The 26,860-nt window shown below is 41.9% G+C and overlaps 2 protein-coding genes across 4 annotated transcripts; one reads left to right on the top strand and one right to left on the bottom strand.

Annotated features, from left to right (window-relative positions):
* Positions 1-877: 877 nt before the first annotated feature.
* On the bottom strand, positions 878-21,966 carry LOC114062758 (protein zyg-11 homolog B). 3 transcript variants are annotated; one of them, XM_027894559.1, is made up of 15 exons: positions 21,702-21,818; positions 19,385-19,506; positions 15,999-16,164; positions 12,875-13,629; positions 10,174-10,314; positions 8,782-8,958; positions 8,548-8,612; positions 7,862-7,961; positions 7,729-7,779; positions 6,953-7,114; positions 6,799-6,846; positions 6,010-6,207; positions 5,864-5,916; positions 5,160-5,257; positions 2,560-2,878 (listed from the first exon to the last, which is right to left on the bottom strand). In XM_027894559.1, the coding sequence occupies exons 2-15, from the start codon at positions 19,415-19,417 to the stop codon at positions 2,688-2,690; spliced, it is 2,238 nt and encodes a 745-aa protein (XP_027750360.1). In that variant the 5' UTR covers positions 19,418-19,506; positions 21,702-21,818; the 3' UTR covers positions 2,560-2,687. The 3 variants fall into 3 exon arrangements, with proteins under 3 accessions (XP_027750349.1, XP_027750360.1, XP_027750371.1); XM_027894570.1 differs by lacking the exon at positions 21,702-21,818 and adding an exon at positions 20,853-21,141; XM_027894548.1 differs by lacking the exon at positions 19,385-19,506 and having other exon boundaries at positions 878-2,878; positions 21,702-21,966.
* A 2,154-nt stretch (positions 21,967-24,120) lies between these two features.
* On the top strand, positions 24,121-26,104 carry LOC114062751 (cytochrome c oxidase assembly factor 7). The gene is made up of 3 exons (XM_027894534.1): positions 24,121-24,322; positions 24,393-24,533; positions 25,507-26,104. The coding sequence occupies exons 1-3, from the start codon at positions 24,217-24,219 to the stop codon at positions 25,953-25,955; spliced, it is 696 nt and encodes a 231-aa protein (XP_027750335.1). The 5' UTR covers positions 24,121-24,216; the 3' UTR covers positions 25,956-26,104.
* The last annotated feature ends 756 nt before the right edge of the window (positions 26,105-26,860 follow it).

Below are 26,860 nucleotides of genomic sequence, written 5' to 3'. Positions count from 1 at the left end.
AAAAAAAAAAAAAAAAAAAAAAAAAAAAAAAAAAAAAAAAAAAAAAAAAAAAAAAAAAAAAAAAAAAAAAAAAAAAAAAAAAAAAAAAAAAAAAAGGCAGAAAACATACTGCATCTAAACACAGTAAGGAAAAACAAACACTGAAGAGAAAGACAACTTATTAAGTGCTTACTTCCTTAGACTGGAGCTTTCAAACAAAAGTAGATTAGGAAACAAATGTGGTGTTAGTAAATACTTTACAGGTTAGGTTATCAAAATATACTTACAAAGTGTGGCTTACCACATTGGAACTGGCTGTCACTTCATGCTATGATTGTCTCTAAGCAAACCACAGTTTCACTTGTGCCAAAAGTTACCCCAACAATTCTGTGGGTGAGGTCACCTTAACAAATTATACACGTACAAGTTTTCTATGTAAAGATCTGAAAAGATAAAGCAGAGTCAGGATCTTCAGCCTTCACAAAAGATGCTAGAGGTGGAATACAAGAGTTTAAAAGTTGCTTCCAGAATTGCTGTACCCTGGCAGAAACTCCAGAAGCTGCACGGGAATGTGAAGAGGCCTTTCTGTAAGTGGCACATACAAGTAAATTTAGTGGATTTATACCTTGTAGTAATTTCTATTTTTCAGCTTGAAAGAATTCTGCTCACAGTTTGCCTGAAATGTGTAGGAGCAAAAGAAAAAGGGTATGACAAATCATTTAGAATCTCTCTGCTTGCTGGTTGCAGAACTTCATGAAGTGACACGTCTTCCAGGCCTGTGGCCTGATGCCATTATCACTTGCGCTTTGTGCTGCAGGGAGTAGTACCTCTTCTGCACAGTTTTAGTTGAGATGCTTCAGCAAGTTCTCCTGTTGTTAGGAAAATACAGTACTGTAAGGAGAGTTGTCATCTTTATTTTAAAATCTTGTAGCAATTGATTTATATTTATTCTATTAACACCAATTTTAACAAGTTTTGTGTTCCACTCCATGTAATGGAAACTCTATAGAAGTCCCATAGCAGACATCTCAGGAGGGTGGGGGGTAAAAGCTTTGTAGGCTGTTTTTAATTTTTAAACCACCTTCATAATTCAAAGCTACAGCCAGTTGAATTTCTGTCTAAACTGAGAAAACTGTACATAACCAGATACACACATGAAATTATAGCCAAATTATACTTTTGTACAAAAAACAATTAGACAACACTGATTAAATTACTGGATGAGCACCTTTTGGAGTTGCTGAAATACACAAGATTAGAGGTGATGTTTTTATTTGAAGGACAGGAGCTGGGAGAAGGAAGGAGTTAAAAATACTAAAATATGGTCATCATGAAGAAGCCATCCCTGCTTAAAAGCTACCAAATGTAAGTTCTCTTTTTAAATTCAATTCCCAAATATTTACAGAAGAATCTCTGACTATCAATCTGCTGCCATGGAAATACAGACACTAAGCAGATAAACCAAAACAATACCTGAAATTAAACTGAATTTGAATGGACATGCAGTTCGCTTCCATCACCTGCATTGTATCAGGCATCTGTATGCTGTGCAATATGTTTCATTGGACACATCATTTGTAACCCATAGGGAACCAAAAAAGGAACAAGTTGTTACAATTAGCATCTTTATGTAAAATGTCACACTCCACAAAACAATGCCATTGACACAGGGTTTACATAGAACACCGGGAGTATTTTACACTCACTGCGATGACCTGGAAATATAATTCACTGCACAATACTGACTGAGTATTTACAGAACACGAGAGCAATCATTAGCCTCTTATAAATAAGGTGACCAAATATCCTGGGCCTCTGCCGAGTACATGCAATCCCCTTCATGAGGAAGTCAAGTCAGTATTTTGCTCTCATGAGCCTTCTCCTTTCACCATTCTCAAGTATTCTAAAAACAAAATTATATCACACACAACCAAAAGTAGTCACACAACAACAACAAAACTCCCTTCTTGTTATAAAGTTTAAAATCTCAAACTGAGTTCATCCTTTTAAGTACTGTTTCACTTTAGTCCTGTTTCTACTGCTTTACTTGAGTGGGTTTCCCCTTTCCCTGAACGTGATGTGGTGCCCACCTTGCTAAGAGCAGGGAGGACTGGAGAAATGAACTGCAAAGAGGCTTTGTTCCAGCAGTAAGGAAAACAACAGAGCGTGGCTTGCAGGCCAAAGGAAAAGGAAGCTGAAGACCCCATTTGTGTCTAGAAGGGTTATGAGACAACGGACATTTTGGTCGCCTTAGTTACAAGTCTCACTGGAACCTGCATGCACAGACTTGTGGTTCAGTCTGTAGGAGTGTTGATCTCACAACCACACACAGTTCTATTCAAACACCAAACTGGTGAGCAGTGTTATGAAGAGCAGTCACAGGGATGGAATAACTTTTTCCCACAAAACAGGATATTCCTTCAAGCCTTGTTTTCAGATGTGCATATTGATCTGTACAAGTCCCATCTCCTGGTAGCCAGCACTAAACCCCACCTCATGACCAGCTCAAGCCTGACCCTTGACAAGTCACACAAGTGGTTGCCATCAAAGCTGACGATCGGCAAAGGTTTCCACACATGGTTTTGGGTACCACAGTTACTGGCAAATCACTTTAATGGTGACCAATATATTACAAGTTACTCCAACTACACACACATCAGAAGGGATTATTACAGAGACAATACTTTACACTCCTCTACCTGCAGCTCTCAGTTTGGTTTGGTCTGTTGCTGTTTCCTACACGGTGGGGGTCTCCCGTGACGCATAATGTGTTTTTCTAAACTGTCCAGGATGGCAATGGCGATCCTTTGGACATGGGGATCGGTCTGGACGTTTTCCTTGATGTTGTACAAATGCTGTAAACCACCTTCTTCAATTAACATGCTGCAGTATCTGGCAGCTGTAACGAGATTATAAAAAGGGAATTAAAAACAGAATTATCTAGGGTAAAGGTAGCAGATACTGTAAACACTGAATCAAATCCACTTTTGTCTCCAGGCAACATTTAGGACACTCCCTAAAGTGTCCACAGAAGTGCACTGGTACTTAATCAAGTGACAACACAACAGGAGTTACTTGGACAGGACTCAGATTGTAATGAGGTCTGTTACCAAGTCTGTCTCAGCTGACTGGAAAGTGCCCTGTGATGTGCACGGGATTCTCTCTTCCCCCACCTCCTCTGCAGGCATTTAAAATGCACAAATACAATTATAAGAAATGGGAATAAGAAGTACTGTAGTGTCTATGAGCATCCAGGTGAATGTAGCACCTTTACCAAAAACTTCAGTACAGAACAGTTACCAAAACACAGTGTCAGATACACCACAGCATTTGTACAGGCTTGTGGAGTGAATACAAACTGATTCCTTCAAATACACTTTGCCAAATACTATTAATGGTGGCCTTTAACTCGTTACAAGTTGCTACAAATGCCTTTCTGGGGGTTTCTTCCATTTTCACCGTTGCTTTCAAAAAGTTGCAAGTGTACCTCCAGCAGCTCTGGTGTCTCTGAGCAGGGAAGAGCTATAAAAAGAGCTGCATGGTGACTGTAATGTGCAGGCTCAGGGGTGGTTATGGAAAGGTCAGGATGACTGTAATGCAACCCACAGGCCTCAGTCAGGCCCAACTTCCCCATTCATTCCTGTGATGCAACACCGGAGTTGTTGAAGTGTGACGTTCAGCATTTCACTGGGGATCACATTTACTGCAGTGCTACTGACATTTTAGTGAAGTCAGCTCATTGAGGAGAAAAAATAAACAAGAAAAAATTAAAACCCCATTAATTCCAGATTACTTTCCAGCCTCATCTATAAGAGCAGGTCAAAATAAAATGCATCTCCTCTCCAGGAGAAAAAGCTTCCTTGGAGCCAAGTACCAACAGCTGAAGATTTTCCCCCAAAATAAATCTTCTTATTTCAGAATTAAACACATTTTCCCTCAGAGTAGGGAAATGTTTGCTACCAAACATTTGGCTTCTCTGCAACTTTGTGCAGAAGCTTCTGGCATCAATTACCATCAGAAGTAAACTTGAGGAACTGCCTCCATCTCCAATCAGGACTATGCCAACACAAACTCCTGTGGCATGTTGAAAGCTCAGAGGTTATGGCAGCACAAAATAAACATTACAAATAAATAGAACAAAGAGGACAGTAACAAGTTAACAGGACTAAAGGACAGAGGGAAATGACAGGGTCTTAATCAAAATGTGTTATGCAGAGTCTGAGCAGTGAAACAGCTTGTCAGAACAGTCCTGCTTCACTATGAAGAGCCCTCTCAGATTTCTGGGCAGCAGCCTGGGAGCAGGAATCATTATATTTATGAGCTCTATAAAGAGCAGCAAACAGTATTCTATGTGCACATATATATTTTGCCATGTTATTGGTTGGTCCTGAATAGATGCCTTATCACTGCAGAAGCAGTGATTTATGGGGCAGGGATAAACAAGCCTAGATGTACTGCTGTCAAGAAGATTAAAAACTGGCACAGAAAACACTTTTAGTACTTTAGAGGAAAGCTGCTTTATATACACATATTCATGGAAAAAATTTATGTCAGAAGAACAACAAAAAAAAACCCCAGATTAAACGCCAGGAGTGTTTTTCCACTCTTACATTTAGATATGGTTGGGAAATTTATTTCCTTTCCCAACACTTCTATCAAATGCTCTCGAATCATTTTACAAACTAAATCACTTTACAAACTAGACATTGGTGGTTCCATTTTGTAGATGGGAAGGATGGATTAAGGAACTGACCCTTTTGTCCCAGCAAGTTACTGCCAAAGGCGATTAGGGCAGGATTACCCAGCCACTTCTGTTTCCACAGTGAGACAGTGACACCTGCTATGGGCATTGTTCTTAACTTTAAAGAAATCTGTTGCCCATTACTAATAGTTACATTTCTGAATAAAAACACCTGTGTAAGCAAAAAATGTAGTTGATCTTAACACATCCACATTTTGGAACTAATACTGTGCACCTAACAGCAAAATTCCAGTAAATAAAAAGGATGTAAGGAACTTTTAGGACTTTCTTTTTCTGCCCCATTTAGTCAAGGCCCAAAAGTGTCTTCTCCAGAGGATTAGGAGCGAATACCCAAGGAATTCTTATTTTTTTCCCACTTCATGTTAGTGAAGATGTCAAGAAATAAGAATTTTAAGGGCAATAAGGTCTCAATACGTACGATTTTTGCTGCAGACGTGTTGCATGGCCCACACTGCCCACAACTGGACACCAGGTGTCATGAAACAGCCAAGCAGTGGAAAAAACGGATTGAAAGACCTATTAAAAAAAAGAGGAGAGAAACAGCTACTTGCTTTGCTAGCAGGTATCATTATTTCAGAGGTCACATGTTATCTATAGGTTAACTGGGAGAGATATTTATGAAGAGACTGGCCTGCTGCATCTAAAACTCTAGTTTAAGACAGTTATTAGCAAAAACTAGACATAATGGATATGTGCTAAGTGTTTACCATAAGATCTGGATGCCTCCTGCTCCTTAAAAACAGGAGTAAAAGCAGTGGAAAATGTAAGTATTAGATCTCCAGCAATTATCTAATTGTACTTTTTGGCCTTAAGTTTCCCACCTGGGACAGACAGCGCTGAGCTGGTGAGAGCCAAGACAGACACAGAGATCAACCTGCAAGGTGAAGTCTTTTAGGCCTGCAGCTGAATACCTTTAACAGAAAAGCAGCAGACTTTTATGTTACAGCAGCCCCTAACCTTCTTTGGTCACAGAAGGAAAATTAGCCCACTGCCTATTTGTAGCCAATAGGTATTTTTCCACTGGATGAAACCATGTCTGACTGGCAGCTCACTCTGCTTTGGGAATAAGTTTTAAATCTAGTTGAGTTCATTTTCCAAACTCTAGATCAAGACAGTAGTTACCTGTAAGCCACCATCTCACACTCTGGGGTTGGCCAATTCAAAATGGCAGAATGCTGCAAAACACAGAACCGAGAACACTGACTGTTAAATACAAACATCGAGAAAACTCTAAGAGAGTAGGACAAAATTCACCATCATTTCTGTACCAGCTGCTCAAGGAGAGACGTCCTCTGGCTGCGACTCAGCGTCCAGGCCTGCTCCCCCCGAGATATCAGGTGAGCAATAATCCCTGCTGCAAAGTAGCTCACTTCCACCTCCACACTGTGCAACAATTTACTGATGTGGTCTATAAAGTCCTTCCACATCAGTTCAGAATGGAGTTCTTTAACTTCAGCTATGTTGTTCTGGAAGGGGAAAAAGAAAAAAAGAGAGAGAGAGAATATCAAGAAAAGAATATGGTGTGGGGGAGATAAACATCAACTTTAGTTCCATTGTGTCAGCAAACATATATAAACACCTGGAGGAGCTCTTCATACATCCAGGTGACCATCACGGGCCAAAATACTACTTCTGCTTTTGAAAATTTTTCCAGCCTACTGCAGGGATTTCTTTTAAAAAAGGAGTTTTCTCATAAGTAATTTTAGGCCATTAACATGCAGATTACACTAAATTAAAGGCTGATTTTAACATTCTCAAACACAATTTCAGTAAACTTCAGCAGTGCACAATTTTGAATTCCACTATTAACCTACTTGTTGCATTTGGACTCGTGTGAAGCCTCACTCACTGTACTTTCATTTACTGTAACCATCAATTTCAATATAACTTTTGACAAATTCATAAAACAGTCCAAAACCACATCAATTATGAATAATTATAAAAATTAAAGAACTTAAAAATATTAGGGAATTTTTCAGATTAACACAGGGTTAAAAAAACCACTTTCAAAGTTAAATTTTAGAAGTATGTGTTTCAGATTTTCTTTTTCATCTCACCAGAAGTCCAAGAACTTTCTGCTGGATGGATGATTCAGATGGAAAAGACTGTAAAAAAAAAGACAAACAACAGGTAACCATTTATGTTTATTATTGGAACAATACTAATTAGAACTCTGTGTTGACAATCCACCACCACCATTGCACTCCTCACCTCCAAGACTCTCATGAAAAGCTCTAGCCCTTGATTTTCAATGAAGTGCCGACACGTTGTTGGAGATTCATCAGTGAGGTTCCAAAGTGCACTCAGTGTGAACTTGAGGGTTGTATCTACAAGATTCTGATTTGTTTTCTGTTTAACTATTTGTAGAAGTTGCTGGAAAAATAAAAATCAAGAAATCCCAGTTATGACTGTGTATTGAAACATGTACTGGCTCCTCTGCTGCTTCTGCACCAAGCAGGGTAATGCACAGCTGGCATTTACATGCAGAGTAAATATCTACATGTTTAGGGTCAAACTATACAAAATAAAACAGCTATTAAACTTTCCCCTCTGAACATGGTTGCCTTTTAAAGGAATTCCTTTGTTTCCACAGTAATTACATGTGTAGCACTACTGTGGATGGCACAAAGCCACCCACAGAACTCTGGACCCCACATGAACATCGACTGCACGAACCATTTGCTTCAAATATTCTTTCTCTGAGCACCTTTCACCTGACACAGTGGATTTCAAATCAAGAGAAATCTTGCTATTTCACTTTGTATTCATTGTGTCAAATTTTTCCTCTTTAGCTCCTCTTCATCCATGCTAATTCATCTCCCTGCCACTGGCTCTGCTATCACCTCTAACCAAAGCTCCAGGCTTTTACCTTCTCCCATAAACACAAGGCAGTACTCTAAAAACAGATTATCTCCTTATGTTTGCTTTGTATCTCAGGAATACTGGAAGCAGGAAAAGCTGGAGAGGATGGGAAGTATCTGACTTACCCTAACAATGAAGAGTTCTGCACCAAGTTGAGCTGTCTGCTCTGTTGAAAGCTGTAAACAAACAAAACCATATCAACAATTTTTTAGACTTTAGAAATACTATCCTATCATCTCAAAGCTTAAAATTTCATACCTTTGCAGCAAGAATGGAAATTATGGCTACAGCCATCCTTTGCATGTTTTGATCTTCATGGTTACACAGCCACTGCATAACAAGTTTGGCTGCTTCAAACCTGGAAGTTTAAAATAAAAGTAATTTTCGTAAGTCTTGGTAAAATAAAGGTGTACACAGACAACAGAAACTGGAAGCAGTATGCCCCATACCAGAAAAGGTAGAAATACAGTCAAACTGCAGGTATTCCATGAGCCTCTGCCAGCTTTGAGCTGTTTGCTTACTGTCTCTTACTTCTAATTATATATTAAAGTACACAGGAATGGTTTCCAAAGAAGGAAGAAAAATTTGGCACAATCTTCTGAAATATCAGGTGAACACACTTGAAAGCACCTGGATAAAACATTTAAGTAGAAAAATGACTGCAAAAAGCAATCCCATGGAAAATTCCCATAGAAATCCTGACTTTTTTACGTGCCATCAGTGATAGACCAGCTGAAGTAAAAAATACCTGTATACTAAAGGATTTTTTCAGACTTACAGTCAATGGTATATGTTTGGGTCAACAGGCCTAAAATGACATAGGCCAGGTAAATTCAGCACCATGGAATGATTTAAACTGACCAAAACTGAGACCAGAAACAAAGCTTCTGAAGGAAGAAAGAAAAATATTCCACAATGCTACACTTAACATCATTTTAACTTGCCTGTTAAATGGAACATCCTGAAGGATTCTGTCACTGCATAGTGAAAGAAGGCAATTCTTTTGCAGCTGAGAAATGAAACAGAATTCCTTCATCAGAAACATACATATTTCAGAACACTTTCTTACTGTGAATCATTAAACATGTTTCCACGAGGTCATGAGATGTAGAGAAGCTTTTTGTTAAGATCCCCAAGACAGAGAATCCTACAGAAAACCAAGGAATTTTGTCTTTTACCTGCTGATGGTTTGGGAAGTGCTCCATGGCCTTCAGGAGCAAGTGAGTGACGTCAGCCAGGAGCCGCACGGGCATTCCCGCTGCCAGGTCCTGCTTGGTCAGGTTAAACACACACGCACTGGCTGCCAACTGCACGGGCAGGTTCAGGGGGTGATTCCTCATCCCGATCACCACCAGCTGAAACACAAGAGTCCAGCCCACCTCAGTTACTTACACGTGTGCACACAGATCCCAAGAACAACCTGCTGCTGCTCGAGGCCACAGCACTGACACAGCTTCCAGTTTTTGCCTCCCTTTCGCTTCAGTGAGAAATCCATCTGGCGGGATTTCAATTCCCAGGAGGAACACTTCCTTCTGTTCAGTGATTCAGAGCTGACAACTTCTAATGCTCCAAGTCCTTTTGCACAGCTTGCAGCAACCTCTCAAAAGAGAAGCTGCATGGAATGGAAGAAATTCCTAGAAAGATCCAGGGTTTGCTTTCCACACTGGGATAAAAATCACCAAACCTTTCAGAGGTGAATGAGGGAGGACAGAATCTCTGCAGTACAATGGTAACAATGTGGTGGCTTGTTTGGTGCTGAGCAGTTTCAAATCCCACCCTAAGCTGCTAGGTCAGAATGGATTACTAGCAGCTCCTTCCTGAATGGTTTTTGGCTATGTAGGTTGATTGTGATCCCACCTAGGAATATTTTTCTTGTTGATTATTTATTGACAAAGTCTTTTTGATATTGAGGTCAGCAAGTTCAAGGCCACCTGTTCAACACCAAAGAGGACAGGAAAAACAGAAATCATGTGTCCTACTGATGCTTCTTTTTACCACAGCAAAAATCAACCACTTCTGGTGTTGCAGACATGGAAAGCCAATCCTAGAATGGATTTCTAAGGAAGTTTCTAGGCTGCAAAATAGAGCCCAATATAGAACACTAATGATATTTACGCACTTGCTGTCACACTGGAAGGTGACAGTGGAGAAAACTGTCACTTATTATTACTTATTCCTTATTATTACTGTTTGTGAGCATCAGCAGAAGGCACGTTGTGTCTGGTGACTGAGACTAGACAGACCTTTGATTTGACCCAATTATGTTCTACTGACAGAATTCAGCATATAAAGAAAACTTCTTCATATCATATTAAATGTTATGCGAAAAAATTAATTTAGATACTATACATGAGTCCAGATCCATTTTACCTACCATGAAATGCTACAGAGCATCTTCTACATCACTACTGTTTAAACAGCTCTTTAATTTTTATCTAACATTACCATTTTAATCTTAACAAACACAACCGAAAATGTGAAAGTTTATAAAATAATTCATACCAGGATTCTGGGGGTGAGCTCAGTTTAAGGGACAATGCATGACAATCATCAAAACTATATAACCTTACCTTTAAAATTTCAGGCTTTGTTTTTTCCATGACGTGTGTCAGGCTGAATAAATGAAAAAGAGCTTCCCTCACGAAGAAGGCCCGTTCACTGTAACGCTTCAGTGCTTCAGAAATCTGAGTTTCATTTGCTTCTCCTGACACCTGGGAACACAGAAATAATCTTTAGTTCAAGATGTCATCATTGTACTTTAGAAACTCCGTTGTCAAAAAGTGCAAAGCTGCAGTTTCAAAGGCAGGGATATTCTGGATTGCTTTAACTTTGGATATTAATCCAGAACTATACAATCTGCAAACATTCTCCATAAAGAAGCCACACTGTAAGCTAAAAATAGGCCTCAGTTTTGTCTTTAAGCAGAACTGTATAAAACCACTAAGTAAAAGTAGCACTTCACCCCTAACAAAAGCTGTGTATGATGCACCAAATGGCTGCAAGCACCGTTTGTCACTGAGTGCTCTGTCAATGCAGCTGATAAACTGATGATGGTGTTTTAGCTGCAATTTTTTGGATTTGTGTTCTAGTTCCAGCAATAATAATAATAAAAAGAAATCCATTATTTGTCTGCATCAAGTTTCTTATAAACTGTATCTGCAGCAAAGGCTTTCCAGCACCATGTCAGAGAACTAACTCATGCTCCCTGCAAAAGAAGTAATTCTTAAAACCAGACTTGAAAAACATGTGAAAACCAATGAACTAAGTTGGGCAAAGACTGCATTAGAAGCTGAGCTGTTGACTAACAGGACCTTTAAGTTCAGAATATTAAATCAGCAACTGGTTGCAATTTTTTTCACTGCCCAGTCTGCTATCTTCTCTGTTTAACTATATCTACTTATAACTGTGAGTTGTATAACTGTGGATGGTTTGTTCCTCAGCCCTACTGTTTAATGACTCATTGCTGCAATCACTTTGTCTCAGAGTTCCTAGGGCAAAACTTGTCCTCCTTAACACGCCACATACAGGAAAGTAAAGGTTCATAGATTGAAGTGTCCCATTCTGTACATCCTCTATTTTATAGACATATTTTTTGAAACTTGTGAGGTCATAAATATATTAGAGCCTTGAGAGAACTGAAACCATCTTGGATTTTGTTTTACATTCTCTACTGATTAGAAGGGCAGTTGTATTTCCTGACATGTTCTGCAGCCAGTTATCCCCTCCATGAAGTATTTCCACTTGGCTTCATGTTCTTAACTATAATATCTGCCTGGTGTTCATAATCAAATTTCACTGGACTGCTGTAAAGACAGTAATATTTTACCTCTGCTCTTTCCATTAGTGCTGTGTCCTGTTTATTCTTTAGCAGCATCTAGACTAAGCAGCTGAATATTTCAGGAGAGTTACTAATGAATTTAGGTCACAAAAAAAAAAAAGAAAAAAAGAAATAAAAACAATCACAGCCCACAGTCTCTTCTTGACAACTATGTCTCAAGGAAAAAAGAAAAATAAAATGCAAACTGCCTTTTGTTAACTACACTGCTACAAGTCCATTGGGATTGTCACCTTACTAGAAACTTCTTCTTTCCTGCCTTTTCACAGCACAGACAATTCTCTGAAGCATGTATTCTCAGTAGGAGGATTACACTGAATTATTTTATACCAAACATGAGGTATAACTTCCTGATGCTGTACATCATCACACCAAAGAGGAACTTGCTTTTTCCAACCAGCCATTTCAACATTCATACACTTTGCTCTTGCTGTGACAACCAAGTACTCCAGAGACCCGGCCAGTAACAAATTTCAAAAGTTTTAGGGGAAAAAAAAATTAAATTGTGTAGCTATTGCTTCACTTGCCTATACAAGAGCATTCTAAATTTGAAAACTGAAGTGCAAAATACAGCTTACACAGGAGACAGACTAAACTATGGACAATTATGCACTCTTCCTCAATCCCTCTGCAGTTTCCATCATCCTCATGGCACAGCAGCAAACAAAACTCAGAGTTGAAGATGATATACCACTGACATGCCTAAAACATCTCTTCTTTTCTTCATTAATTTTGACCCCTTCACAGTAGGGACAGGGCAGGCTCATTCCCCAGTAAGTGCATCCATATTCTACACAACAGGGAATGATGTCTTGGTGCCTGGCACTAAAAGACAAATAAATGCACTTCAGCAAACACTGCCTCACCCTAAGGGACTAAGGAATTTAGGATTTGTTCAAGAAGAGGAAGTCATCCATCCCAAGTAACGACTTCTCATATGTTCATCACCAAAAGACCTCTCAAGGTGGGTAAAATATTGTACCAGGAAGTAGCAGTGGTGGTGGTAAGAGCAGCTGAGTTATTCAGTTTTATTGTACCTGCTGTGTTAATCATGCATTGCTCGAGGCTTATGCAAATTGTACCTCCACCTCTTACACACTCTGAATTATGTCAGACACTGTGCTGGAATCCAGAGAATATTATCCTACTAAATGACTTCAGACTAGACAAAGTTCAGCTCTCTTAGGTGTGTTAAATCAGGATCTAAGGCTCACTGAAAAGAAAACAGGTACTTCTTAAAATAGTATTATGCAAATTTAGCAGTTTATGTCAGAATTAAATAGGAATTTGACATAAAGTCAGTCATTACAATTAACAGTTAAAAAAGTGAACCTCCAGTCTCCTCCTGAAACACCCACATGCATTGGTGACAAGTGATTAGGTCTATTTTTCCTGTACATCACAATTTTTCAGTGAAATTAATTCCCCCACTTAACCTTTAGGTTCCCTTCTCCCGTCAGGAATTCCGAGTAGCCGGCGTCGGTGGCGAGCAGCCCCACAAACTGCATGGTGGGTCTCTGCTGGATGAACGCTTCCACAGCTTTGTCTGTCACGTGTTTTCTGCCAGAAATGTCCAAGGACACGAGGTTAGGCAGGATATCCTTCTGTTCCAGCAAGCGAAGGGCTATGTCCGACGTGAACTGTTTGTCATCCGAGATATCCAGGTGGTTCAGGTACTTCAGTTCTCTGATAACGTCCAGGATCTGGGTCGTGGTCATTTTCAAGCATTTCAGGTGGTGCATGGTCAAGGACTTGAGCCGGTCCTTGCAGGTGAGAAGCGCTGTGATGTCGGTGACGGAGGTGTTGGATATATCCAGGCTTTCCAGCCTCGGCAGCGACGCGACGTCGGCCAAGTCCTCGTTGTAGAAGAGCACGTTGGTGATGCTCAGCGCGCGCAGCCCCGCCAGCTGGCTGAAACACCGCTCGTACGGGTCCTCCAGGGAGAGGGTCAGGGAGTTCAGCACGAGGCATTGCAGGTTCTGCTGGATCCATTTGTTGCTGCCCAGTCCGCTGATAATGTCTGTGATTGTTATGTCTGCGTTCACCCCCGTGGCATCCAGCTCCACCAGCTTGTGATGGCAGAACGCTTTCCGGAAGGCCACGGCCGAGATCTTGGCTTTCCGGATACAAGCCCGTTTTAAACGCATCTGGTTCCCTCGGAAGATCCCCACAGTCCCATCGTTCAGGAGCCCTGTTGGAAAACAGCATCACTCTTTGGCTCCAGTGTTACAGAACACCACTGTTACTTTAACAAGCCAAAGGGTTAGTAAAGAAATAAGTTACAAAGTAGTTTGTCTTGGATCATGACACCACCGACCCAAAAAATCTTGTATTTGAGATTCCACTGTTAAGATTATGACCTCACTTTTGGAAGATTCCAGGTTTAAGAACAGGATGGATATTTTACGGAGCAGTACGTACACATTACCTGCTTGGTTCAGAACATGGAACATGCAATAAATAAAACATGGATATGATTCAAAACCAATCCCACTGCTGCCTGCATCTTCTGGATTTTCTCCCCAAACTTGTTCGAAATTGTGCTAAAAACAGAATTTCAAAAGTTCTGAGTGTAATTCTTCCCTGGCCATAGGTCCATTAACCTCAAGATTGCACCACCTATCAATGACCCGATCTCATCCTGCTTTAACTGAATAATTTAGCATTTGACTGAATTCATAAGGAGGATCAATACCCTAAATAAAGCTAATCAAGCTCTATACATCCCTCAGGAAGAAGGTAGGAGTGTTGCTCAGAAACAAGCTGAATGTGAGAAAGAAACCTAAGAAGTGATTAAAAGAGGAGAAAGAGGAGGGCAAGGAAAGGGCAGGAAGGAGAGGGAAGACAGCAATGTAAAAAGGAAAATGCAAGAATCCTTTTCTGAAATTGTTATCTTTTTACTCTGTAGAAAGGAGAATGCATAAAGGAGCCTTTTCTTGCAACACAGAGGCAACATCCTAACTGAAACAATCCACTGAATTCCCTGCATGGAACTCCCCAAAATGCACTGAATATACAGTGGTATCTTATCTACAGCAGGTTTACTGCTTTATGAAAAGCCACTAGAAGGGTACAGTTGCACAACCCTGCAAACTGAAGGAGTGGGAAGAACATGTCCTTCTGGTTTCACTCTATAGGGTTACAAATGTCAGCGCTCCTGGTTTTTAATCTCCTGTCTTCAAATGTACTTAACACAGAAAGCAAAATAAAAATGCATTAGATGTGAAAAATAACATCATTGCCACTACAGTCTGGATTTAAGTCATAAATTAGTAATTGCCTCTGTGAAAATTCAAATTAATGTTAAGATTTGCAGACCTTTCTAAAGAGCAAACTGCTTGGGCATTTCTGACATAGTAGTCAGGGCACTCTTCTTTTGCTGGGAAAGCAAAAATACGGGGTGAAACAAGTGGTACCAAGTAGAAAAAATAAAAGCAATAAATATAATAGTTTGGTTCAAGCACCACTAAATTAGTTCTTCATCTTTGCTCATCTTTTCATCCAGGGATTGAAGCTCCCTCATTGGCCCAGCTCAGCCATGCCCTGCTTACTCTGCCATGCATGTTTTTCCATTCCCCATGTGTTTGGGACATTTTGGTACCTGGAACTGCCATCATCACTGGTAACAAGTTTCTGGTAATTCAGTTGTCTTGAATCTGATTTCTTGGGATTAGTCTAAAGAATTACTTATCAGAAAGCAATGTATATTGAAGATGAATTTTTTTTTGAGCTTGTCTTTTTCTAGGACCTTCTCCTGTTATTTCTGACCAGAACACTGGTATTTGCACAGTAAGACCCAATCAAACCTGCATCTGTAGGACAGGGCACTTGATGTGTTAACAGAAATTCTTGTAGTGTCATGTCTCATCTTTTACCAGAAGTCTCCAGGATCTCCAGGAATGGCTCTTCTCTAGTGTAACCTACACATTCCATTTTTCACTGTAAGAAGCTTTATTGGCACAGATTTCCCTTTATCATGCCAAAAGCAAGCAAACAAGGGCAGCCCTCCCCTCAGAGATGTGCTGACAGAGAACAGGACAGGCCAGGACACCAAGTGTAAGAACACCACAAGGTGCTTGTACCACTCTCGACACCGTCTGCTTTTGAGTAAACAATTCCACTTCAGTAGAAGTGACCAAAAAGATGAGAAACTATTTTGAGGAATCAGAAGGTTATTTTCTAGTTTAATCGTAAGGACACACAGTAAAGAAAATTGCACTGCTCTGTGGGAGATACTGGGATATTTGAGTGTTGTGAGAAGTAGTAGAATCAATTTTTTTTTTTCTGAAGTGACTAAAGAAGACTAAAGAATGTTCAATTAAAGGAACATTAAAATCATAAAGGCAAGACAAAGGACCTATTTAGAACTACCTACACAGCAATGCAAAATTCTGCTGAAACTGCGGAAAACCAAAAAATAACAAAAATTCTCTATTAGGAGATTAATGAACACAGTTTTAACAGCTGCAACAGCAGATTCTACTAGAAAATACACTAGAACTGCAGTGGCACGTTCCAGTAGAATATTTTCACTGCTGCCCCACAAATAAGTGTTTTTACCATGGAATGCCATCGTCTGCAGCAGCCGATCAGCCACTTCTTGAGGAAACATCCCCGGCTCCTGCAAGCACAGTGTCCCATCTTGCCTTTCTGTGCAGAACTTCTCTAGGTTGGCAGTCAGGAAATTCAAACAGATGTCAAGTAAAGAATAAGGAGAAGCTTCCTCCTGTCATACACAAAACACAGTGAAACAAAGGAGATTTAGTCAAATCGTTCTCTCTGTTTATGAATCTCCCATTACTCTCAAATGTTGGGTTTTTGTGTCTGGTAAATATTACAAAAGGAGATGTGTCCCATCACAGTCCCACAGACCCCGGAAAAGGCAAACAACTGGCCCAACTGCTGGGAGCTCCTTCCCCAGTCACCCCAGAACCACATCCAGTCAGGTCTGCTGGGCTTGAACCCTGCCTGTGTTCCCACAGGAAGAAAAGTAACTGCTGAAAAATAATTCTAATTTAATAAATCTACAGGGAAATATATCATTCAAGACAGACTGAAAAAAATACTTTAAATTGAAATTTTACTCCTGGATTTAAACTATTTCTTTTGAATTTTCATTTAAGTCAACCCATATTAGAAGTCTACTACTAAGCTGTATTAGAAATGCAGATAAATTTCATATACTGCAGATAAATTTCATGTATAGGAGCCATTTTTGATACTGAAAAGGGCAGCTAGAGCTTCAGATCAAAAAAGGAAACTCAGAAAGAACTGGTTTAATTCCAAATTTTGTGCAGCAGGAAAGTAACATTGATTACAGTAGTTCTGTTCCTCCTTTTTACACTGTGCCTGGAAACCACCTCTAGCAAAACCTTGGGTACAAAGGACAAGGCAGAATATAGACTTGACCTTCTCCTTCAGAGTTTGAGGTTGTTCACTGATACATAAAAGTCTCAAAAGGTTTTTCTATTCCATGCCTAATAATACCCCACTGTTTTCAGGCACACAGATTAATCAACATAAAGAGTGACTTGCAGCACTGTGAATCATCCCCAGCAGCACACAAAAGGAGGCCGAGTGACTGGTACATACTCCCCCAGACAATATTGAAAATAACAGCATCAACTGGTGCCAGAGCTCATCTGCAGCAAAAATTGGAGCTTCCCTTTTATACTGAAAGTTCTGGATAATTTCACCTTTCTTTCCCAGCTCATTTAACTTCCCTTGCTTCATTTGCCTAATAAGCTGATCACAGAAATACATAAAAGGTCACCAAGAAGAAATCCAAGTAAGTTTACAGAGATAAGTCTTCTAAGATAAGGTGCACATATTTGAAGACTGGGAGGTACCACATTAGAGCAAAGACGGAATGGAGTTTATCTTTAATGAATCATTTATTGACAACAATGAGAGACTGCAATTTAATAGTTCCTGAAGACTTAAGTACAGGTTTGGGAACTAAAACCTTGAAATTATTGAAATGTAAACTCTTTCTGCAGCCTTTGACATTCAACTTCCAACTCCTTTGACTCAATTTTGCCAAGTATTTTATTTTAATTTTTTTTTAAGCTTAATTATTACTTTTTTTTTTGCTGCAGAAACAGGAGTTCCTTTGTGATGCAGCTTGCTCACACTACCAGAAAACAGCAATTCTGGCTGCCTCCAATCTTAAGTTGATAAGGAAAGGAAGGACAAAATTTGGAACTGTGAACGCCTTCTGGTTTTTTGTAACATACAACAATGCCTGAGATACTTCTAAAAAGAAAAAAGCCAACTGGTTATTTTAAAAGCACATTTTTAAAGGAAATGGGAAAATTTTCCTTATAACTTGAAGTCAATACCTAGACCCAGGATTTGTATGACAGCTGACGATTCGACCCAGAATCAGAATCCTTACTCAGGGGTACATGGAAATCATTCCCACTGAAGCAAAGACATCCTCATCTCCCATTAGCTCGTGTTTCCACATGGATGCTCAGATGTGACAAACCCAGAATCCTGGCTCTCCTCATTCCTTCTGGCACTGCTCCACCCTTTCTGCCAGAGAAGCTGAAACACTTTTATCTATCAGTGAGCAAACTCCAAGGAGAATTTTTAGCCCTGCAGATAGGCCACTAGCAGATGACTCATAAAACTATTTTTTTTTTTCAACCAGCACCTCTAAGTGGCCAATCTGTCATTTAAAAATAATGTTTGGATTTTTATATAATCACTCTAGAAGTTCATACAGGGCATCTCCAGACAATAAAGGGACAAACCCCAGCAGGAGGGATCAGTTACCCTTGCAAACAACAGAGGACCATTTTTATTAACTCCACTTATCCCAGTTGTAGGAGCCATTTGTAATGTCCCTTCAACTGGCTGCCCAAAAGCTGAGGAAACAGCCCTAACAAAGGCTCCTGAAGTAACCCGGGCAGAGCTACAATGTTTTTATCTGTATCTAATAAAGTCCCTGGACAAGCACCATAAAAACAATTTCCTAGACTGTCTGCTACTGCAACTGCAGCTTGAACTCAGCCTGTAAACATTTTATGGGAGCTGGTAGATCAGCTTCTCTTAAAGAGAATTCTACAGAGAACACTGTCCAGTTAAAGTTGTACTTAGGCTCCCAGAAGGTCAGAATTTAAGCGGTTCCTTCCTTTAGTTGTGCTTTTTAATGTCAGCTTGAAAACAAATCTGCCATTTGTTTTCAGCTCACTTCACATTCTGGTTCTAATACTCTAATTAGAGACCATAAAGGTGTGTTAACTGCAGCATAGCATTTAATTTTTTTTTTATTTAATAAAGAATCCAGCAGTATTTGAGTAGAACTTTCATTATGTTATTTTACTTTTTCATAGCCCTCTTAATTTTCTGATACTTCCACTTAAACTCACAGTTTCTTTCATCCTATCATATTAATTAAGTAGGTAGGAAACAAATATAAAATTAAATTCCACAGAACACAAAATTATGCATTACATGATGCAAGCCTGGGTGCCTTCATTAGCTAGAATACATGTTGTAGGAGGAATGTGACACATCTAAATTCAGGTAGCTTATGGAACAGCACAAAAAAGGAGAATAACTGCATTTAGATGGGTTTTTTAAGGCTTATTTAAATTATTTAAAAGAAAAAAAAAACCCACAACATTTTAAGTGCTTAATATAACCAAGGCAAACCAGAAGTGTCCAGGGGGACAGTAAACTGCCTGGCTACTGGCCTTTGACAGTAACCCAATCCCAGGGAACTGAAATGCAAAACCCACTTCAACACGATGTTACCAGCTCAGCTTCGAGCTCACACCGGGGCAGATGGAAAGGTTTTCACAAGGAACATTATCCTCCAACACTTTCTCCTCAAAACCCCCTGAATCAGCTTTAAATACCACTAAAATATATTCAGCATATATTTCAAAATGCAGTTAAAAAGAAAAAAAAGAGCTTGAGGGGATATGTTGAAGTACCTGGAATAAGTTAGAGAATCTTAAGCCCAACATTATGCCTAGATTAACTGGCTGAGTGTATCAAAACAAAATCCTGTTCCCTTGGGGAAACACCACCAAGCAAGCACCTGCCTATACAGTACCTAAAAAAAAAAAACAGGTTTAACTGATGTTTTCTGTCAGTTATAACAATCTAACTTTGCAAAAAAATTAAATTCCAGTGTTGTGTGGCCTTTTTCCCTATATGTGTGGTGATCCTTCCAACTCCAGCCTGAAAAACACAGTTCCTACTGGCTCTGTGTGTCAGATTCACTACAAACCAAAGGGGTGGTTTTTTTCATAAGTAGTTTTTTGGTTTAGTTGGTTCTTTTCCCCCCCTCAGCAAACCAGCACATAACATTGGACAGAAACAGCAATTTCAGCTCTAGCAGAGCCACGTCTGTGATGTGCTCCCCAAATTTTATCCCCAGCTCAGTACAGCAAACCTCAAACATGTCAGGTCCCTGAATGTTTGTGGCAGTGACTTCTCTCAAAATACTGCCAGGGAAAGAAGAGAGAATTTAGAGCCTCAGCCTTTGGTGTTGGATTGTATCATGTTTCTCTTTTCCACCTCTCCACAGTCCCAAAATTTTACTTACTTTCTTAAAATGAGCATTCTTAAAACGATTAATAGCACTCAAGCAACAGCCATCACAGTTCTTCTGAGTGCTAACAAAGGAAAGGCAGTGAAAAATAAACAGTTCCATGATTTATGTTACTAAGAAAGCTTTATGATTATCCTACTTAAATTGAATTAAATGAAATAAAACAGATGTAGGCAATTTGTTAACCAGAGTCAAGGAATGATTATGCCCAGAACTCAAATTTAACATAAACTATTCTGGCACAACAAGTGCGATTGAAGTTGCCAGTGATACAAAGCCACCAGAGATCACGAGAGGTCTAAAATTAAATACTGCCACATCAGAACGACATAATAAGGCCATGTATTTCAAGATTATTATGAAGAACTTCAAATGAAGTTCAGTTAGAAATGACTGGAGAGAAGAATCTGAGTGAGTTGCTAAAGCACAAGAAAATAACGTCAAGCAGCCAAAGAAGGTGTCAGGAGAAGCATCAAGTTAAAAATAGGGAAGGATTAGGTCATTTTCGAGACACCTGAGTATCCCAGGAGGATATTTGGGTTAAGCGATACCTGAATCATTTGAATTTAAACATAACAGCTCCTAGAATGCTCGTGGGGAAAAAATATGCTGGGAAGAGAAAATAAACCCAGCTTTTCTTAGCCCAGCAGATCAAAAGGTGAGAGATACGAATTCTGCCTACAAATACACCACATTGAATACAAACTACAGGACGGAAAAGGCCATTAAGGAGAGAAGCACAGTGCCACACCAATAAAGGTGCACAGAAACGGTCAGTACATAGTTAAACAATTAAGTTCTGCCCTAGTTCACTGATTAGAACAGCAGGCACAAAAAGTACCTACTTAAAAAATAACGATAAATAAATTTATTAGGGGATTCCCTAAAATTAAGCCTTTAACGATAAGGGATGAGACCAGATCTCCCAGGAAGCTCCTGCTAGTCCTTTAGAAGTAAATATGCACACTCATGTCTGGAGCAGAGCAGCAATCCAAACAGCTCCCATATGTTCTGCTCCGGCCTGTCTGGAGCAGAGAAAGGCTGTTCTTTTGGCAGCTCCGAGCTGGAAGAGCCCAGCACGGCCCACGCTTCCTCCTGTTTGGACAAAGCAATTCCCGAGGTGCTGTCGGAGGGCTGGAGAGCTCCGGACCGGGGGAGGCAGGGGCTGGCGAGGTACAGAGGCTGGGCCGGGCAGTGGTGCCCTCACGCCGAGGGGCTCTGCCCGCGCTCCGCTGTCCCGGCCCCTCCGGGCTCTGTGAGGGGCGGTCAGGGCAGCGAGCCCGGCCCGGCCATCACCGCCCCCACGGTGCCGCGGGGACACCGGAGCGCACCGGGCAGGGCTCGGACCTCCCGACCTCCCTCCCGTCCGCCGGGTCCGACCGCCCTTTTACATAACGGGCGGCAGCGCCGCGGTTACACAACGGCGGGGCTGCCCCGGCCCGGCCCGCGGTACCGGCGTGAGGGACGGCAAGGGCCCCCCCGGGTCGCCTCAGCCCCTCAGCGCCGCCGCCATGGAGGCCCCTTCCCCCCGGGTCACCTCCGCTCCCTCCGCCGGGTCCGGCACCCCGGGGCTGCGGGCAGGCAGCCTTCCCTCCTTCCCTATCTCCTTGCCTCCCTCCTTCCTTCCCTGCCTCCCTGCCTCCCTCCCTCCCACCCTGACCGCCACCACGGCCAGCCCCTCATCGCCCCCTCACCATCGCGGCGCTGGGTGCTGCCGGCGAGCGCCCAGCCAGCCGGTCCCGACGCTGGGCTCCTGCTCTCTCCTTTTTTTTTTTTCCCTTCTCTCCTCCCTCCCTTCCCCCGTGTTTACCTCCCCGACCTGGAAGTGAATGCGCCTGAGCCGGCCGGGCCGCGGCGCGGAGCCCGCCCCCCTTAAAGGGGCTGCGCCGGCACATCTCTGTGGGGTGGCGGGAGAGCGGGGTCTCAGCGCTCCGGGTAGGGCTCAAAGTGTGAGGGGAAGGGGCCATTGCTCAGCAAAAACCATCGGCCTCGCTGCTTACTTGTGTAGGGAGGACCTTCCTGCCGCCTGGTTGCTCTGGGTTTGGAGCCAGGATCGGGAACAGCGAGGCGCGGGGAGTGCCCGGGCTGGAGCAGGTGAGCAGCAGCTCCCTGGCTCTGGGGACCTCTCACAGCCATGAACCGGCGTCGCTTCTTGCTTCTTGCTCACAGGCCTCTGAGATTTAAGTGTTTCCTGCACGAACTATTTTATTCTGGTAATATGAATAGTAGCCTGCACTGGTTCAATAGCAGCTTTGCCATAAGGAATAAACTATTACATACAAAGTAATTTCAGGATTCGGATACAGTATTAGTGAGGAAAACCTGTTTCCTGATTAATACGTACACAATGTATTGCTTTTAAAGGGAATAGAGTTATTTTTTGTTTCAGGATACAAAGTAAAGAGTGATACAAGTACCCTGACCAAATAAAATTAATTTATAAAGAGTTTACTCTTGAAGAATTGCTGATTCTACATACAGAAGCTTTGAATAACTGCTGTTTGCAAACCAGCAAGACACATAAATAAATACATATTAAGGTATAATAGCTAAAATAACTTATATTCCTGTCATTACAAGATGATAAAATATTCTACAAATACCATGAAGCACAGTTTTTCCTGTTTAAGGACTACATAAAAAGGGTCAGTTATAGTCCCAATTCTTTAGATTAGAGTGTTGATGTAGAGAAAATAAATTATATACTCTGGATCTGACAAAAACAGAATTAAGAGTCTTCATGTTCTGAATTTAACTTAAAAATCTAATCTCCTTATAAGAAATAATTTATATAATTATGAACACAGAAATTACCTTAGATTAGGAAGGAGCTGGTATTATTCTTGGTCCATTATGAGTTTCATCCACTTCCTAAAGTCTTTGAAAGCTTCCAGGCTATTCTTTAGATACCTCTTAACAAATTCACTGATTCACTGCCAACTTCTACACAGATGTCACCTTCTCTTCCTCATTCCATACGTATTTATGATAGGAACTATCTTCCTTTCTCCTGTCTGGGTTCATACAGTGAAAACTTTGAAGTGACAGACTGATCCCCTGCTCCCAGTGCCAGTTCTTGGCCTGCCCTGCTGTGCTTGGGAATTCTCTCTGTCACTCCATTCCCGGTTTGGAGAGGCTGTGTGGCTGAGCTGGCACTGGCTTAACATCGGCATCAGAAACTGCAAAGGCAAAATCCCATCAGGAGCAGACTCTTCAAGGTCTTAAACCAACAAGCTCAAGGAATTTCTACCAACTCTGTGCAAACTAGAATGTTTTTCAAAGCTGGATTTTCATAGAAACAAGATTTCTGGTACAAAATCAATTCATTTTCCAAAGGTTCTCTTCATAACGCAAGCTTCCCACAGCCTCCAATCTCAGCCAGCATGGACCAAACAATGTATATGTTCTTACTTGTGTTCTTTAGTGGGTTTGGGTCAGTACATTTTGAACACAAGATTTTAGCTTCCTATGAAAAATATATTTTAACTGCCACCCAAATTTAGAGCAGTCTGAAAACTTTTGAGGAAATACTTTAGAAGGTGTAACTGGTGTTTCAGCCATGTGCCCAGCAGGGTTTGCTGATGGTTGGTTACAATTAGCTCCAGCCCTTAGTAAATTATTGGGCTTTTTCCTATGGGACTCTCTGCACAGGATTTAACTGAGTTTTATTTGTCCCCAAAACTTTGCAAGCTGGTCTTCTCCTCCTGAAATAATTTGGGACAAAGCATTTGCAGATATTGTCTGTAATTCATTTTAACTCAAGTGTACTTTCACATTAATTTTAACTCTAAGCAACCGTGGGGGAAGCAACCGTGACTCGTAAGCCATGCAGAGCGCATTAATGTACGTGAGTCTCAATTGTCTTAGTCTCTGACGTGTCTCAACCTGTGGATTGGAGTGTTCCGAATCAGACCTCCAGTGAAGCAAAACTCCGAGAGTAAAATACTAACAGGGTGCTATCGCTTAGAGCTGCTGAATTGTCTAGAGTTCCCGGCGATCGCGGGAGGGAGCGGTGGTAGGAGGAGCGGTCGGGGAAGGGGCGGGAGGGGAAGGGGCGGAAGGAGTGGCCGGGGAGCGGGAGGAGTGGCCGGGGAAGGGGCGGGAGGGGTGGCCGGGGAAGGGGCGGTCCCGGGGGCGGTGCCGGTGCCGCACCGAACGCTCGTTGCTCGCGGGAGCGGCCCCGGGATCTCCCCGTGGCCCGGCGCGGTCATGGCCGGGTTCATCAACTTCGCGGACGAGGAGGAGGTGCGGGCGTACCTGGAGAACCTGCACGTGGAGTACAGCTACCAGTGCTTCAAGGAGAAGGACCCGGACGGTAAGGGCCCCGCCGCCCCGCGCTCCCGGCGGGCCCGGCGGGCGCTCAGCCCCTGTGCCGTGCCCCGCAGGCTGCCAGCGCTTCGCAGACTACCTGGACGCCGTCAGGAAGGACTTCGCGGCCGCGGCGCGGGTGATGCGCGACAACTGCGAGGAGCACGGGCACAGCGAGAGCTGCTACAAACTGGGGGCCTACCAGGCCCTCGGCAAAGGTGGGCCGGGGGGGCTCTTGCTTTTGTAAAGGTGCCGAACGCCTGGAGTCAGAGAATTGAATCACTGGGGTTGGAAGAGGCCTTTAGGATCATCAAGTCCAACCGTTCATTCAGCACTGCCACTGTAACCCCTAATCCACATCACCCAGGCACCTCTTAAACACCTCTAGGGATGGTGACTCCTCCACGTCCCCCATCAATACCTGGCCACCCGAACACCTGCGTGTCCTCCTGACCTTGAAGGAGCAACCCCCTGTCCCGCCCCTTTCATGGTCACCTCATGAAAGCATGGGAAGAGTAGAAAACCATAAATTGCTTCCTTCTGAAGTATCAGCTGTAGGTTAATCACGGGTATTATTTTTTTATAATTACACTTGTATAAGTGGTAAGTATGGCCAGGACTCAGTGTTGCAGCGTGTTCAGTTCTTAACATTTGGATTTCTTCTCTTTTAGAGAAAGTAAGAAAGTCACAGACCAGTAACCCTGCTTACCTAGGTAGCCCCCAAGTCTGACCAAAATATATTTGCTGGTACAGTAATAGAGAGCAGTTAAATGAGTGCAACATCTTCTAAATGACAATGCTAGTAAGGAACAATGTTTGTACTGTAGCTCAAAACTAGTAACAATCTCAGTGCATATGTAGGTATGCTGGCAAAATAATATTTGCCTTGTGTAAGTATTAAGAAATCCTTGGATATAGTAGTGGCCAGAGTGTTTTGTTGGTTTGGGTTATTTTTTGGTTACAGGTGCTCTTGTGATTACCTATGAGCGGAGGAGAGTTTCCTAAGTCAGACATTGCAAAGCCTTTGTCAGTGAGACAGTGATGGTGTCTCTGAAGTCCTAAATGTTGACTGTAGCATCAGAACAGAGGGATGCTCTCTTTCCAGTGGGAAGGGAAGCTTGCTGCATAGCAGAGACCTCCTATCTGTTTTAGCATGTCCTCACTGAAATGTTTTGGTTTCTTGGCTGACAGGTGGACTTGAACCGGATTTGAAAGCTGCCTACAAGTCTTTCCTGAAGTCATGTGAGAAAGGTGGGAAGAAGTCAGTGAATGCCTGTCACAACGTCGGGCTGCTGGCCCACGATGGGAGAGTGAACAATGACAAACCCGACCCCGTGGTCGCCAGAGACTATTACACTAAAGCCTGTGACGGCAATTTTGCTGCCAGCTGCTTCAACCTGGGTGTGATATACCTGCAGGGGGCACCCGGGGTCCCCAAGGACATGGGCCGTGCCCTGAAGTACTCCCTGAAAGGCTGTGACCTGGGCCACGTGTGGGCCTGTGCCAACGCCAGTCGCATGTACAAGCTGGGAGATGGCGTGGAAAAGAATGATGCTAAGGCAGAGGATCTGAAAAACAGGGCAAAACAGCTGTATAAAGAACAGAAAGAAGCTTCGAGTTCTTTGGTGTTTGGGGAGTAAAGTTAGTTGCAGTTATTAAGACTGCGGTTTTATTCAATGGCAAGTGAAATTATTTAAATTGTGAGCATACAGTTTTCAATTAAATAAATATCCTGTATTTGGATATGCAAATAAACTTATATTTTTGTGGATGCAATAAATGACTAACTGCTGTGCCTTTCTACATTTTGAATACACAAGTTCTTTAAGTGTGTTGATCAGATACATCCTGTGTTTTAAGGAATGTGAGAACTGGCCTTTTGGAAATTTGTCCCCATGGTCTCAAGTAAAAAGGCTCTCTCCTGTGTCCAGTCCTTCAACACTAAGGCTTATGCTCAGAGCAATTGTGGAGCTTGGATAGGTGCACACTTGGGTGAGCTGCTCTAAGGCAGGGATGCTCAGCTGTGATTCCATAGGCTTAGGCCAATTCCCAGCTCCCTCACTTACCTGCTGCACTTGCCAGCTGGTTTGTTGACTGTGGCCGGGTGCCTTAGGCTTGCTCTCCAACATGTAATCACCCCTTATTCAATCACACACAAGTTGTTTTACTTTTCTGACAGCTTCTGAGTCCTTATATTCTATTTTTTATGATACACATTTAGGGAATAAGGTGCTAACTGATCAGATCTTGGACTCAAATCCACAGCTTAATTATATCCAAACTAAAAATGCATATTCCAGAACAGCTGTCCAAATAAGCAGGTCAGTGTGTGTAAATGTATTCATGCACTGACAGGATCCTTTCTAATTTTGGTGTGTATAAATACATGGGAAGTTTGTGATATGTGTGTGCATGTTTTGCTGTAAATTCACCACTGACTTAGAACATGAATGCTCTGGTCTGAATAAAGGTACAAACTTACTACTGAAATAAATGAAGCGGGATTAAAAGCAACACTAACCTGGTTGTTGCCATAACTGAAAGC

The sequence above is a fragment of the Empidonax traillii genome, unplaced genomic scaffold (assembly GCF_003031625.1).
Source record: "Empidonax traillii isolate 1590-97213 ecotype Southwest subspecies unplaced genomic scaffold, ASM303162v1 scaffold15:size5535645, whole genome shotgun sequence".
NCBI classification, from domain to species: Eukaryota; Metazoa; Chordata; class Aves; order Passeriformes; family Tyrannidae; genus Empidonax; species Empidonax traillii.
This window is presented reverse-complemented; position numbering and strand designations above follow the sequence as displayed.

Excerpts from the sequence above, each read along its gene's own strand:
- LOC114062751 (XM_027894534.1), top strand. The coding sequence starts at position 24,217 with ATGGCCGGGTTCATCAACTTCGCGGACGAGGAGGAGGTGCGGGCGTAC. Across the intron at positions 24,323-24,392 it reads CAAGGAGAAGGACCCGGACG|GCTGCCAGCGCTTCGCAGAC; the intron begins GTAAGGGCCCCG and ends CGTGCCCCGCAG. Across the intron at positions 24,534-25,506 it reads CTACCAGGCCCTCGGCAAAG|GTGGACTTGAACCGGATTTG; the intron begins GTGGGCCGGGGG and ends CTTGGCTGACAG.
- LOC114062758 (XM_027894548.1), bottom strand. The coding sequence starts at position 21,902 with ATGTGCCGGCGCAGCCCCTTTAAGGGGGGCGGGCTCCGCGCCGCGGCC. Across the intron at positions 5,917-6,009 it reads CGTCTCTCCTTGAGCAGCTG|CATTCTGCCATTTTGAATTG; the intron begins GTACAGAAATGA and ends TGTGTTTTGCAG. Across the intron at positions 2,879-5,159 it reads ACACGTCTGCAGCAAAAATC|CTGCCAGATACTGCAGCATG; the intron begins GTACGTATTGAG and ends ATCTCGTTACAG.